General features: G+C 41.9%; 1 protein-coding gene across 2 annotated transcripts; it reads right to left on the minus strand.

Moving 5' to 3' along the window:
* Positions 1-1,395: 1,395 nt before the first annotated feature.
* Positions 1,396-12,445, minus strand: slc5a11 (solute carrier family 5 member 11). Of its 2 annotated transcripts, XM_012872417.3 has the most exons (16): positions 12,155-12,440; positions 11,615-11,764; positions 10,095-10,166; positions 9,827-9,931; positions 9,684-9,743; positions 9,489-9,593; positions 9,274-9,379; positions 9,071-9,151; positions 8,613-8,818; positions 5,473-5,608; positions 5,287-5,394; positions 4,850-5,000; positions 2,827-2,995; positions 2,536-2,751; positions 2,248-2,377; positions 1,396-2,153 (listed from the first exon to the last, which is right to left on the minus strand). In XM_012872417.3, the coding sequence occupies exons 2-16, from the start codon at positions 11,762-11,764 to the stop codon at positions 1,921-1,923; spliced, it is 2,028 nt and encodes a 675-aa protein (XP_012727871.2). In that variant the 5' UTR covers positions 12,155-12,440; the 3' UTR covers positions 1,396-1,920. The 2 variants fall into 2 exon arrangements, 1 of the variants encoding a protein (XP_012727871.2); XR_004933028.1 differs by lacking the exon at positions 11,615-11,764 and having other exon boundaries at positions 2,248-2,751; positions 5,287-5,608; positions 12,155-12,445.
* Positions 12,446-13,295: the final 850 nt, after the last annotated feature.

Genomic DNA, 13,295 nt, shown 5'->3' on the forward strand with positions numbered 1-13,295 from the left:
TGGATTTATAGTCCTTCCAGCGGGTTCTGGGTCTTCTCCAGGATTCCGGGACACCCGGAAAAAAACCCACATGGAAAGTGGGGGGATGCTAATCAGATCCCCAAACCACCACAACTGGCTAATTTTGTTGCAGAGCTAAGCAGCTGCTCTACTTTTAGCTCCTCACCTTACCTCTAAGGACCACCCTCCAGAGGAAGCTGGTTTCGGCTGCTGGTATGCCAGATCTCGTTCTTCCTTGTGACCATAGGTGAGGGTCAGAACATAGACGGACGGGTAAATTGAGAGCTTTGCTTTTTAGCTCAGCTCTGTTATCACAATGGATCGGAACTGCAGATGAACCCATCTCCATGACTTGTGAACAAAACGGCAAGATGCTTAAACTTCTCTGATTGAGGCAGAGACCGACCACAGCTATTCTGGCTGCTTCGCACCCTGCAGGTCATGGCTCGGAGAGGCCAACAGAACCACATCATGGTAAATGGCTTGTACTTGTATAGTCTTGGCGACCTCCAAAGTGCTTCACACTACTGTTTAGTCATTCAGCCACTCACACCCTGATGGTGGTTAGGGTTAGTAGCTACAGCTGCCCTGGGGCAAAGCTGCCGTACACCGGCACCACCGAGCCCTTTGACCACCGCCAATGCAAGTGAATTGTCTTGCCCAAGGACACAACAATAGCGACAGTCAGAGCATGGGATCAAACCGGCAACCCACCAATTGCTGGAAGAACTCCCTCACCTCTGCGCCACCGTCGCCCCATCTGCAAAAACCAAAGATGTGACCTTCCCAAACCATAGACGCTCCTCTCCAGGACTATGCCATGAGGTCTTGTCCATGAACACCACAAACAGGGTTTGTGAAACGGGGCAGAGCTGAGGGAATCCAACACGTGCTATGAACTGGTCAGACTTTGGGCCGAGAATGTGGACACAGCACACCCTCACGACCCCCTCTCAGCAATACCGCAAGGGTGAAGATCTGGTCCACGGTCAATGGTCCTGGGCTTGTTTCAGTTAACTCTAGGTAACATAAAGCATTTAAATCTCCACATAAACTATGTCTGTAGCAATTGTACCAGCATTTTATGAAGACTGCGTCGTATATTCTTAGGGGCGACTGTGGCCAGATCAGAAGGGTTTTGCTTTCAGAAAGTCGCGGGTTTGATTCCAGCTTCCTCCTCCGACACGCAACCCCAGGTTTCGTACCGAGCCACGCGTAGGTGTATGAATTGGTGTTTGAGTGTGACTGACTGTGAGTCTGGCAGTGTAATGAAAGCGCTTTGGGTGGGTGGGGGGGGCTCGGTATGACTGGAGAACCGCTTCCTAAATTACTGTAAGTACATTTATAGTACTCCAGCACAAAGTAACATTGATAGGAAGTAGACAGAAAACGATGCATAGTTTTACATTTCTTTTAATTTTTTGTACAAATTAACATCAGAAAACAATTCACATTTGGTGCAACTAGAGACCGAAAAGTCTTGTCCAATCTCTCGCAGAATATCTCAAGTCTGAAGGATTACCCTGCTTTTGTCTCCTTGTGCCCATCTTTCCATAGCTTCCCTCTCCTTGCAGGAGAAAATAAAGGTTTCAACAGAGTATTATGTTGCCACTGCCATGTTTTCCTGTGCCAGCGAGTGTTAGTTGTGTCATACTCTTCACTGGAAGATGTTAAACGTCTCCACACCTCCTTCCTTGGTCTTTAGTTGATGTTTGTTCTCCAACAAACCCCTGAGGTCTTCACAGCACAAATACATTTATATTGGGATTAAATTTGCTAACATCCTGAGGCACTTCCGTTGGATTTAATCCAGGGGTATGAGATTAAAGGGATGGGTAGAATAGAAACGCGTGCCACACCTCAGAATTATGCAGTTGCAACGTGAAAAAGTCTGAAGGAGGGGAAGGGAAGCTCTGCCCGTCAAGCCCAGTAGCCGATGATAAAGACGGTTACAGAGAGGCAAATGATGAGGTTGATGTTGACGAGTCGACGCAGGCTTGGCTTTTCATCCAGAGAGCAGATGATCTGCTCGGGGGCAGGAGGAGCCACAGTGTTGCCATCCGCCTCCCTTCGCCTCTCCATCCCACATAACCAGTAGACGGCGGACATGAACCTGGACTGTCTGGGAGCGCTGGACACAGACGAAGCAGAGTCTGCGTAGGTCAGTTAAACAAAACAAAAAAAAAAGAAACTGTTAATGAAGGCAGTCGGAAAGGAGAGCGGTAGAGATACACAGTAGAGACGGACCTTTCCTCTGATGACAGACTTGTCCATTTCTGCTCTCTGCTTCTCTTCCTGGAAAGCTCTGCTCCACTGGGACGTCCTGCTCTTTGGGCTTCACCGGATCAAACCTGGTGAACCAAGTGAGCCGACTTATCTGTTCAAAAAAAAAAAAGGTAAAACGGTGAGAACATGTCACTGCTTGAGTCCGCCTCACTTGTGTCCCAATGCATTATTGACACCTAGTGGTGCTGTAGGTAAAAAAAAAAATAACAATTATATGTGGAGGCAAACAAAGGGAACCATCAGCTTCACCTGTTCCGGGCTGGGCTCTTCAGTAGCCAGGCTGACTACAACCACCACAGCCAGGGTGATGAAGGACAGCAGCATGGAGAAGTAGAGGTAATGGACGTATTTCAGCACGTCGGGCCGGTCGTCCTCTTCAAAGCACAGTGGTGCCGGGTAGATGAAGTCCAACAACATGCGTATGCAGCCCACCGTGAGACCGATGGCGAGACCCCAGAACGCACCCTGCATGACAGAACACCCCCCCCACAGTGAGCACGCTGGATCGGAAGGGCTCAGCCGCGAATGCACTCGCCTCACTTTCTCATTGGTCCTCTTCCAGAAGCAGCCCGTGAGGAAGATGATGCTCACGGGGGGCTGCAGGTAAGTGCTGATGGACTGGATGTAGATGAAGAGCTGGCCGCCCTGACTGGCCTGCACGATGGGAATCCAGAGCACCGACACGGCCACCAAGACGAGCACAAACACCCTGCAGCGTGCACATTCCTGTCAATGTTCCGAATGCTAAACACTGCAGCTCAGGTCTGTGTTAAACCTGACTGAAACGCATTAAAGACTCAGCATCACTATTCGCATGCTGTTAAACCGCACAATGCTGAAGACTGACGTCGAAATATTTGGAAAATACATTAATTGAGTCATGCAATTTGAACATTATTATATCACAAGCACAAATTTATGTATGTATTTTATTGGGGGTTTTAGATATAATGTAGTGGATAATTAAATTATGAAAGGAAAACAATACATGGTTGTCAAAAAAATAGTAAACAAAAGCCTAAAAGATGTGACAAAAATAAATACGCCCCGTCTACACCTATTGTGTTCAGCCTCACCGAGTCAATACCTTGTAAAACCTCATTTTGCTGCCATTAAAGCTAAAGTATTTTGGGGCATGTCTCTACCAGCCCTAACATCTGGAGACTGTTTTTTTTTAATGAGTATCCTTTGCAAAACAGCTCAACCTCATTCAGATTGGCTGGAACACGTCCGTGGACATAAATTTTACCAGATTGTAAATCAGCCCAGATTCTTAATTGGATTTAGGTTTTTGACTGGACCCTTTGAAACACGTGAATATGCTTTAATCAAAGCAATTGTATTGTGCTATGTGAACCTCTGCCCCAGTTCCAAGTCTCCTGCAGCCACCTGGAGGATTTCTTTCAGGCTTGCCCTCTAGTTTAGGCTCCATACATCGCATCATCAACTGTAACCAGCGTCTTTGTGTCTGCTGATAAAAAGCATGCCCATAGCAAGATGCTGTCAGCCCGTTTGACAGCGGGGATGTTTTGTTCAGGGTAATGTGCAGTTTTTCTTTTCTGTGACATATAATGTTTTCATGTAGACCAGAAAAGTTCAATTTTTTGGTCTGATCTGTCCAGAGCACATTGTATTGCTTCTTATGGCTTTCTTTCAACAATGCCAAGCTTCCTGCCCGCCAGTTTTATAGAAAGCACAACGAATAGCTGTAATTCTCCCATCAGAGCGCACTATTTAGAAGACTTCTGTATGCCGTTAGTTGCATTTTTATTTAGGAGTATCAGGGTGAAAAGGAACACACTTTTCAGATCTTCTTCAGCAAAATTAAAATTATGCACTTTGTGCTGGTTTATCACAACAAAAGTTCAAGTAGAAAGAATGCTTTACTATATGATGGATAGATTGTGGATTAACGTTTAGATGGACTTAAAAATGCACTGTGGTTGATTTAAACCAGGGGGTCTCAAAGTGTGGGTCGAGATATCAAAGTATAACTTTACAAGATTCTCCACACTCCTCATTTTAATGCACTTTGTTGTAACAATTCTTACAGAAATATAACTTTTTTTCTTGTAATTTTAGAACTTTATTCTCATAGTTTCCCAAAAAGACAGAGAAAAAACTTGCCAAAATGGCTTTGCCAGTCTCTTGCAACGTTATTTTGGGGTTGCAGGCTGAAAAGTTTGGTTAATCTTGAAATAAATGGACTAAACTTATATAGCGCTTTTCCAGTCATACTGACCACTCAAAGCACTGTACACTAGAGCCACATTCATCCAATCGCTCTTAAATTTATGCACCAATATGCAGCTCAGTAAATAGGGTGGCTTGCCCAGGGGCACGTTGCCATGTGACAACGAGAAGCTGGAATTGATCCCACAACCTTCCGATTGCAAGACAACTACTCAACCCATCAAACTACAGTCACCCTTAAAGTACAAAATAATGTACAAACTAGGCAGTGGTTTTGACAATAGTTGGAAATATATTTACAGAAATCAAGAATTTCTTTGAAAACCTTTTCATACTTTGAGTTTCTGTTCTTGGTGCTTATGAATCTTACCTGCCCACAACCATGAGCTCCCATTCAGAAGCTTGAGACCTGAAGCTCTTCCATAGGTCCATGGTGAAAATGGTACTGGAGCTGTTGAAGATGGAGGTCAGAGACGACATGAGCGCGGCAATCATCACAGCCATCATGAGACCTCGCAGACCTGAGGAGGAAGAGATGCAAGCAGGAGACTGTGTCGGCAATGTCTACGTAAAATAAGAATGAGAATTCCTCTATTGCCCAGCGGTGAGGAAATTTGGGTGTGACAGCGGCAAACACATAGACTATTAGCAATGAAGAGAAGAAAAAAGGACTAACCAGTCTAATTCAAAATTAGCTCTGAAGAAAAACCGAGTAGAAGATAAAAGTAAATACCAGAGTAAATATTAAATATAGCCGAAAATGGACAAAATGTGGTAAAGGTGGGAGTAACAGAACCGGTGTTTAACCTGCAGGCAGTAGCTCCATAACCAGCTTGGCATAAGCAATGTCTGAACAGCCCACCGAGTTCCCACAAATCTCTTTGCACAGGTCGGGGTCGGCACACGCCACTTCATCTACACACAAGATCACACAGTGAAGAACAGAACAGACTGATCGATACCCTGATGGATCCCATAAACCCCAATCTATACCTGTGAAGAGGATCCTGCTGATCATCCCGGGGAGCATGATGGCGAAGAAAGGCAGAACTTTCAGGTACACCGCAAGGAGAGACCCCCCCTTGGCGTGGGACAGAGTCTTTGCAGCCAGGGAGCGCTGCACAATCACCTGCAGAGAACCAAGGGGAGACGCTGGGTTACCCGGTTGTGGTGAATGAATAACCGAGATCTTCATTGAGACGGTCTATCTAGCGTAAATCAGAATGGGAACAGTGATCCTGTAACTGACTGTTGTCATTTAACTGATAAGATGGTAAATGATCGGTTAAACTACCCGTGCGTTCTGCTCTTAGGGCACTGTTGCTGTGAAGTGGAAAGTTTTTGAACAGCAAAACACGGCAACAGGTTATCACGGTGCAAATGTTTTCACAGAAATTTCAAGAAAGGCTGCATCCAGGAGAAAAATGTATCGGATATATAAAAACAGGAGTTCATTTAGATTTTTAAAAATGAAAACCAGCCTAATTTTTTCACCCTCAGAAAGATTTTATCCTAGAAATGTTTTTTTTCTCAAGCATAATTTTATATTTTGCCATGGACTTAGTCTATTTTCTTTCAAATGCAACTTCTATTTGCATAAAACTAAACAAAAAACGAAATGGAAATGAGTAAAAGCACAACAATAAAAATTAAAAGACAAAAATCAGGAAACGCTGTTAATATAGCTGCAGAAGCAAATATATTTATTTTTGTGTTTTGTATACTTTATCTCAATCGTTGATATTTTCCCTTCCCTCCAGCACTTTTGATCTGCAGCCCGAAAATGTTTGGACTTTGTGATGCTGTAATTTCTTCTCACAATAAATAAAAATTTCCCAGGCGATATAAGAATAGGCTGAAAGCTCTGTGTATAGCAAGGGATCAGCTTTCTCAAGTAAACACTTTTTTAGCTTTTGTACTGAAGACAATACCTTAGAACTGGAGGTGGCCTCAGTTTGGAACAATAAATTATCTTTCTTTTCTATTCCCATCCTTGCAGTACCAAATGTGTGGGATATTGCAATAGCACAGGATTGCTTAGATGCAATATTTGGTAGGCCATGGCTTCCTGTTTGCATGCAAATATTTCTGGCTTGCAGGATAAGAGTTTAATAGCCTTGATGCAGCTGATATAGGATATAGCGAATGAGACGGTACAGCTTGAAGGAAAGGGAGCAGATATCGTGATAATGGATAAGAAAGCGAGAAGGGGGAAAACGGCGGGTTACTTGCAGCTGATATTATCTTTAACATTAATATCAGTCAACCATATTGTCACTATTGCCCTTTAGTTTTCAGAGAAAGGTCTTCAAAGTGTGGCTTTGTGCGACCCCTTGAAAAATAAAACATCCTGAACCCAGAGTGACAAAATAAAATGTAATCTCTGTATAGACCAGAGTCACTAGAACGATCCAAGTTGCCAGCTGCTGGATTTTTTCCCTGTCATTTTGTCAACTCAGCATTTTCTGCACAACAGTTCTTGAAGTGTTCTTATCCAAAGATAAGATCCCAAGGCTGCAGCTCAGACTCTGCCTCTTATTCAAAAATCTTATTAAAGATTCATCCATATATCCTGAGGTATTTATTCCAATAAATAGCAAAACATGTTAATATGTTTTTGATTAATTGTAAGTAAACATCAAAGCTTTAAAGAAAAAAAATTCTTCTCAAATATTACAGTATATGTAACAAACTTGGGCCTCTCAAAGAATCTCTAAGACTTTAAAAGATTTGTCTTTTTTAACCGAATCTCATTCAACACGGGATTTTCCCACCTGTTTCATAAGGTGAACAGACCAACTTATGTTGACAAGATAAAACAGGAAATATTACTGCCGGTTCTGATAATTCAAACTTTACATAGCTCTGACCTTTTCTGATATGGGTCTATATGCTTAGGTTGAAAAAGTCTTAAAGCATTTAGTGCTTTTTCACATTTTGTCACTTTAGAATCACAAACTTAGGTGTCTTTATTGGGATTTTATGATATAGACCAACACCAAGTCATGCATCCTGAACGGAAAAGCGTTTCAAATGCGTTTTTTTTAAAAAATCTGAAGACTGCTGTACATTCATCCCACTTTACTTTATTGGCGCTAAATTAAATTTGGTGGCAGTAAGTGCCTGCAGGAGTTACCTAACCAGCAAACAGTCTGCCACTGTGTAATTTAACCTCAGTATAAATCCAGCTATTCTTTTTTAGGGAACATAAGTGAGCAAAAGGCTTCATAAAGGCCAGGAAGTGCAGGAAGAGTCAGGGAGAAATCTGTGGAGAAGTTTAAAGTAGGGTTAAGTTGGTTATAAAGCAGTATCCCAAGTTTTGAATGTCTCACAGACTACTGTCCATCCATCATCTGAGCATTGAAAGAGCATAACACTAAAACTACCAAGATATGTGGCAAACATCAATCTGAGAGGCACCCCGCAAAAAGGTAAAATACAGAAGGCTTCGTGGCACCATGTCCACATGGAAAGATGATGGTTGCAGCATCAGGCTGTGGGGATGCTTTACTTCTATAGGGACAGGGAAGTCGGTCAGGGTTGATGAGAAGATGGATGGAGATAAATACAGAGCAACCCTGGTTGAAAAATAACCATTAAAAGCTACAAAATACTTGAGGCAGAGGTTAAGATTCACCTTCTGCAGCGACACCAAACGTACAGCCTGAGCTACAACAAAAAAAGGCCCAGACCAAAGTATATGCATGGGTTACAAAGGCCAAGTCAAACTCCTGACCCAAAGAAAGAAATGTGTGTCTCCAGAAATTCTCCACGAGTTTGAACTATTTTCCGAAGAAGAATGGACTAAGATTTCAGTCTCTAGATGTGGAAAGCTGGTGGACTACACCCCAAAGGCCTGCAGCTGCAGCAGCGACACAGAGGATTCACCCAGGGGCGCTGAGTACAAATGTGCACCACACGTATAGATTTGTTTGGTGTAAAAACCTTTTAAAAGCTGTGCATGATATTATCACCATTCCCAGGTTCTACTTTGTGTCAGTCCAAAGTATAAAATAATAACATATATTATGATTTAATGTGTAGAAATGTAAAAACGCTGAAGGCATATTAATGTTTTACAAGGAACTGTGCGCTGGAATAACTCCAAAATAAACCAATTTGTATCGCAGCACCTGATCAGAGCACCAATACCACATGGAGGGGATGGACATGCCGATGATGACACCGGGCCAGGGCAGGTCCGAGTTCACCGGGTCTCTGAAGATGTGAAAGGCATCGTCTCGAGGGATGCCACAGGTCGAGTTGGGTACACGGACCGAAGGAACGGCAGTGAAATATCTCTCCATCAGAGCGTCCCAACCTCCAACCTCAGCAAAACCTCAGAGCAGAGAAAAAACACACACACAAAAAGTGCGTCAAACACAAAAGTCAGACAAAGAGGAAATTTTTTTTTTTTGGAAGATGTTAAGTCGTGGCCACGAGATGGATAAATTGTGGCCACGCATTAGTAACGCGTGGCCACGACTTAACATCTTCAAAAAAAATAAAAAATTCTGTCCATGTCACCAGTGGGGCTCCGTAGAAAATAAAATTGCGGCGAAAGTGGCATGACCATTGGCAGCCGACTTACTGAAGCCCATGAGGGTGAGAGCTCCTGCCAGCATGATTGCAGTTTGAATGGCATCCGTGTAGATGACCGCAGCGAGACCGCCTAGAACACGACACATGGCTGGTGAAGCACTTTTAACAGCTGGAGGGGACAAACATGCGCCTCCTACGTGGAAATACACGATGCATTTCACACAATGTAGGTGACGGAGGAGGAAACGTCACCTGCCACGGTGTAGAGGGCGGTCACCGCCAGCAGCAGCACCACGGCCAGGTAGATGTTCCATTTCAAAGCAAGCTGGATGAACAAAGCACCCGCATACATGTCCACCTGCCCACAACGCACCCGCAGATTCGACAACACCCGTTAACACATGCAGACGCGCGCAATTCCTCGGCCAAATCACAGAAATACCCACGCTGCATCTTCGGGGTCGTACCGATATTTTTGTAAAGATGTAAATAAAGAGGGACAAGACGGCTATAAATAACTGCGTTCTTTTTCCACCGAAGCGCCTCTGCAGATACTCAGGCATGGTGGTCACCTGCACGGGAGAGAGTGCTAGAGATTGCTTTCATGATGCGACAACTCGCTCCGGTACAAGCTGGGTGTTGCTTTGTGTGGGAAAACTCACCCCAGAGGAGATGTAAATGGGCAGGAAGAGCCATCCAAGCAGCAACACCATAAACATTCCCTGTGTGTTTTTAACGCACAATGAGACGTTAAAAATGGACGTCAACTCCCATTTTCTTTATTACATCAAATACTACGCCTTACGTTCCATTCGTAGGCTATTGCCCCGATTCCTGCAGCAGCTCCTGACCCGGCCAGACCGATGAAATGCCCGCTGCCAATGTTACTGGCAAACAGTGAAGCCCCAACCTAAATATAGGCGAGGAAATTGGGATCTAGATCAACCTGACCCGTTTCTTTTAAGAGGAAAACAGATCTTCTCTACTGGGGATTATGGAAAACTGTTGCACAAACAGGAGTCTTCAGCTCATATTTTAATCAGAAAATCAGTACTTGAAGATGTTTTACTTACTGGCCACCAGGACATACTCTTCCCAGCTAAGAAGTATCCATCCACCGTGCTGCGCTTCGTCCTCCACATGGACTGACAAAATAAAAGAGGGCATATTATTTAGAGTGAGTCGAGGAAAAATATAATTTTCTGTCTGGGTGTCTAACAGGTGTCCAGTTTAGTCTGAAACATCATGGTAGTTTTGTTCACCTTTATGCTGTTTGGAGGTTTAATCCTGCTGGTGCTTAGTGAGGATAAATACAATCCACACCTGTATTGTTCACATTTTGTCACTTTGTGATTTGTAAACCATTTATTTTCTCCCGAAGAACTAAGAGTTCATACAAAGGATTTGTTTTTAAATAATGTTAGAAGTGGCTGAGACCTAAGAGCCTCCTTTAAATGCAGTGCAACTAGAAGCTCAGATGTATTTGATTTTACCTATCTATGGAAGCCCTTTTTTAAATTTCAGCTGCAGTTTCAATCATAATCATAATGTGATCGTCATGTAACTATTTATTTATTTATTGCATGAAGATTTTTGAATTTAGTTTATTTCCATTTATTTCTTAAGATAATTTAAATTTTTTATTCTGCATTGGCAATTTCACAAGCACATGCACTACATAAATTAATCATGAATTAATTACTTATCCATGTCTAATGATTAAAATAAATCTGCAAATAAACTATAACTAACAATTAAACTATACAAGTTTTATGAAATAGCCTATATTAATTTGTTAAAACATCATATTTGTATAATGCATTGCACTATTCAAATAATAATAATAATAATAATAATAATAATAATAATAATAATAATAATAATAATAATATTTGACCATTAATTATTCAAATGCGTTGTAATAACCCTAACCCTATCTATACATGCTTTTTCATAAGTGAATCCCATTTAATTATAACACATGAATTCAAATATATATTTAAAAAATGTAATGTAATGTAATGTAATGTAATGTAATTGTTTCCAATTCTAAATAGACAAAGATTTTAAGATTTAAATTTTTTTATTTTCTTGTACTCTTGTTAATACACATACAGTATTTTATGTATGACCAAACTTTGTCTATTACAAGAAAATAAGCCCCACTATAATGAATTCTCAACCGTGACCATAAGCTATCAAGAGACAATTTCTTTTTTTTCTTTTTTTTTTGTCAAGAGACAATTTCCTGTTTCACACCCATTTAGGTTAATTTTCCCACTTTTATCTGAGTTTAATGACTAATTTAGTTGAAAGATTACTAAACTTGGAATGACAAAGGCTGCAAAAGAGGATTGGCTGGGAAACAAGGTATAACCCCCTGAAAAGAACCAGCATGGTTCAGTAAAAAGCTGCTACCTTTTCTATTTTGACATCACCAAAACAGCAAATAAGCAAAGGACAAAGACACACGCGTGTGTTCGGCATACGTTATAAGCCATCTCTCTGCTCATGCCAATGTAAATCCTCTTTTTATGTATGTTAAAAACACTTATTTTATCCGTTCAACTATTTGTGGTGTAGCTCTTCTTACCCAGAAACCAACAGCCAGCACCAGCAAAAAGTAGACAACCAGGACCACAATATCCACAGTGCCCAGGTTGCTGCTTCCGAAGGAGGGCTTCTGAGTTGGGGGCATGTTGGTTGCTGGTGCTCTTTCACCAGCTGCTGGTCTGTAGGTCATCTGGAAAGCAGAACATCCCACAAAGTTTGTTTCATGCAGAGAAAAGAGAACAAAATCTGCTCCGCTGAACCACAAAAAACGGATTTGGATTTCCCTTTCCAACCCATCCTCCGTATTCCACGTTTTTAGATTCATATGAAGGCACTTTGTTTTTGTTTTTTTAAACTTCCTGGCAGCATGACCTGTCATTTAATGTTTCTAATACTCTCATGCGCTTTAACACATTTTCCTGATGCGCCCATCACGGTTTTCTCGTTTTCTACCCTTTCTTGTACATTTGTGCAATAAAAGCAAACATCGACTTTTAGCAGCTCTGAGGGTGATAACGGCAGAAGCTACAGCACCGTCTTTCAACCGTAGTGTGTGAGAGTTTATGTTAAATAAACTCACCTTTCAGATACTCGTCCCGCAGCGTCTCATAGCACCTGGTCTGTCTCGGGCCCAAAACAACACAGCATGTCAGCGACAGCCCGCAGATTAAGCCCAGTAGTGGGAGTCTTGTCTTGAATTCTCTTCCACACATCAACAGGTTCAAACTCCACGTTCCCCCCACACGCACGGCAAGGTTTAGTTAAAATGTAAGAGATTTATTACACTTCAGAGGGAGGCGTGCAAAAAGAGTTTGCTCGTGTAGGTAAAGAGCTGAATGACTGCTGTAAGAGGTTTAAAGTTATCCAAATTACTCCCGAGACAAAGTGAAAACAGCTGAAGCGGCACGGCCCTTTGAGTTCATGTCGACAGAGATCAGAGAAGAGACTCTTATAGGCACACACACACAAAAAAATAAAAAGACGACACACGATCGTCACATTCTGCAGACAAACCGCTGGTGGAGATAGCAGGTGCCGCGTCAGCAGCGGTTGTAAAGAAACAAACAGATTCCCACAATAAAAAAAAGCTTGGAGGATATGTTTCCACACCAAAACGGCACGCTTGCAGTTATGGACCAGCCTATTCTCTGCAGCTCAACACAAATTGCTTCTGGAAAAGAAAAGACAGCCTTCGTTTGACTCTTCACATTTATCCGAATTTATTTGTCACAATAGAAAATACAGTTGTCATGTTTTATAGATGATAAATGGAGAGCAGTGCTTTAAATATGATTTTTCTGTCACTCAAACAAAAAAAAACAGCATCGACTGTTAAATCACTTGCAAACAGTGCTTACAGTGCTTTAAACATGTTTCTTAACAATTGCACTTCAAACAGTAAAAACTAAGGTATTCATTTACAAACAAGGCCTTGCAAATGTATTCATCCCACTGCATTTTTTTTACTTTGTCAAGTTACAACAAACTTATATATATATATACATACACACACATACACATATATATGTTTATATATAGTAATTCTATTTGCCGAACACAAAGCAGTGCATAATTGGTCAGTGAATGAAAAAGGATACATGTTTTTTTTTTTTTTTTACATTTTTACAAACAGAAGCATAAAAGTGGGAAAAAACATCGCATGAGACCAAGATGTAACTTTTTGTTCTCGTGCAGAGCTGAAAACTAACCCTACACCTCAC

The sequence above is a fragment of the Fundulus heteroclitus genome, chromosome 16 (assembly GCF_011125445.2).
Source record: "Fundulus heteroclitus isolate FHET01 chromosome 16, MU-UCD_Fhet_4.1, whole genome shotgun sequence".
Taxonomy (NCBI): domain Eukaryota; kingdom Metazoa; phylum Chordata; class Actinopteri; order Cyprinodontiformes; family Fundulidae; genus Fundulus; species Fundulus heteroclitus.

Bases quoted from the DNA above. Each gene is read 5' to 3' on its own strand.
- slc5a11 (XM_012872417.3), bottom strand. From the start codon at position 11,764: ATGACCTACAGACCAGCAGCTGGTGAAAGAGCACCAGCAACCAACATG. The intron at 8,819-9,070 runs GTAAGTCGGCTG...CTCTGCTCTGAG, and splicing joins TCTCACCCTCATGGGCTTCA to GTTTTGCTGAGGTTGGAGGT. The intron at 2,752-2,826 runs GTGAGGCGAGTG...TCTGTCATGCAG, and splicing joins GGAAGAGGACCAATGAGAAA to GGTGCGTTCTGGGGTCTCGC.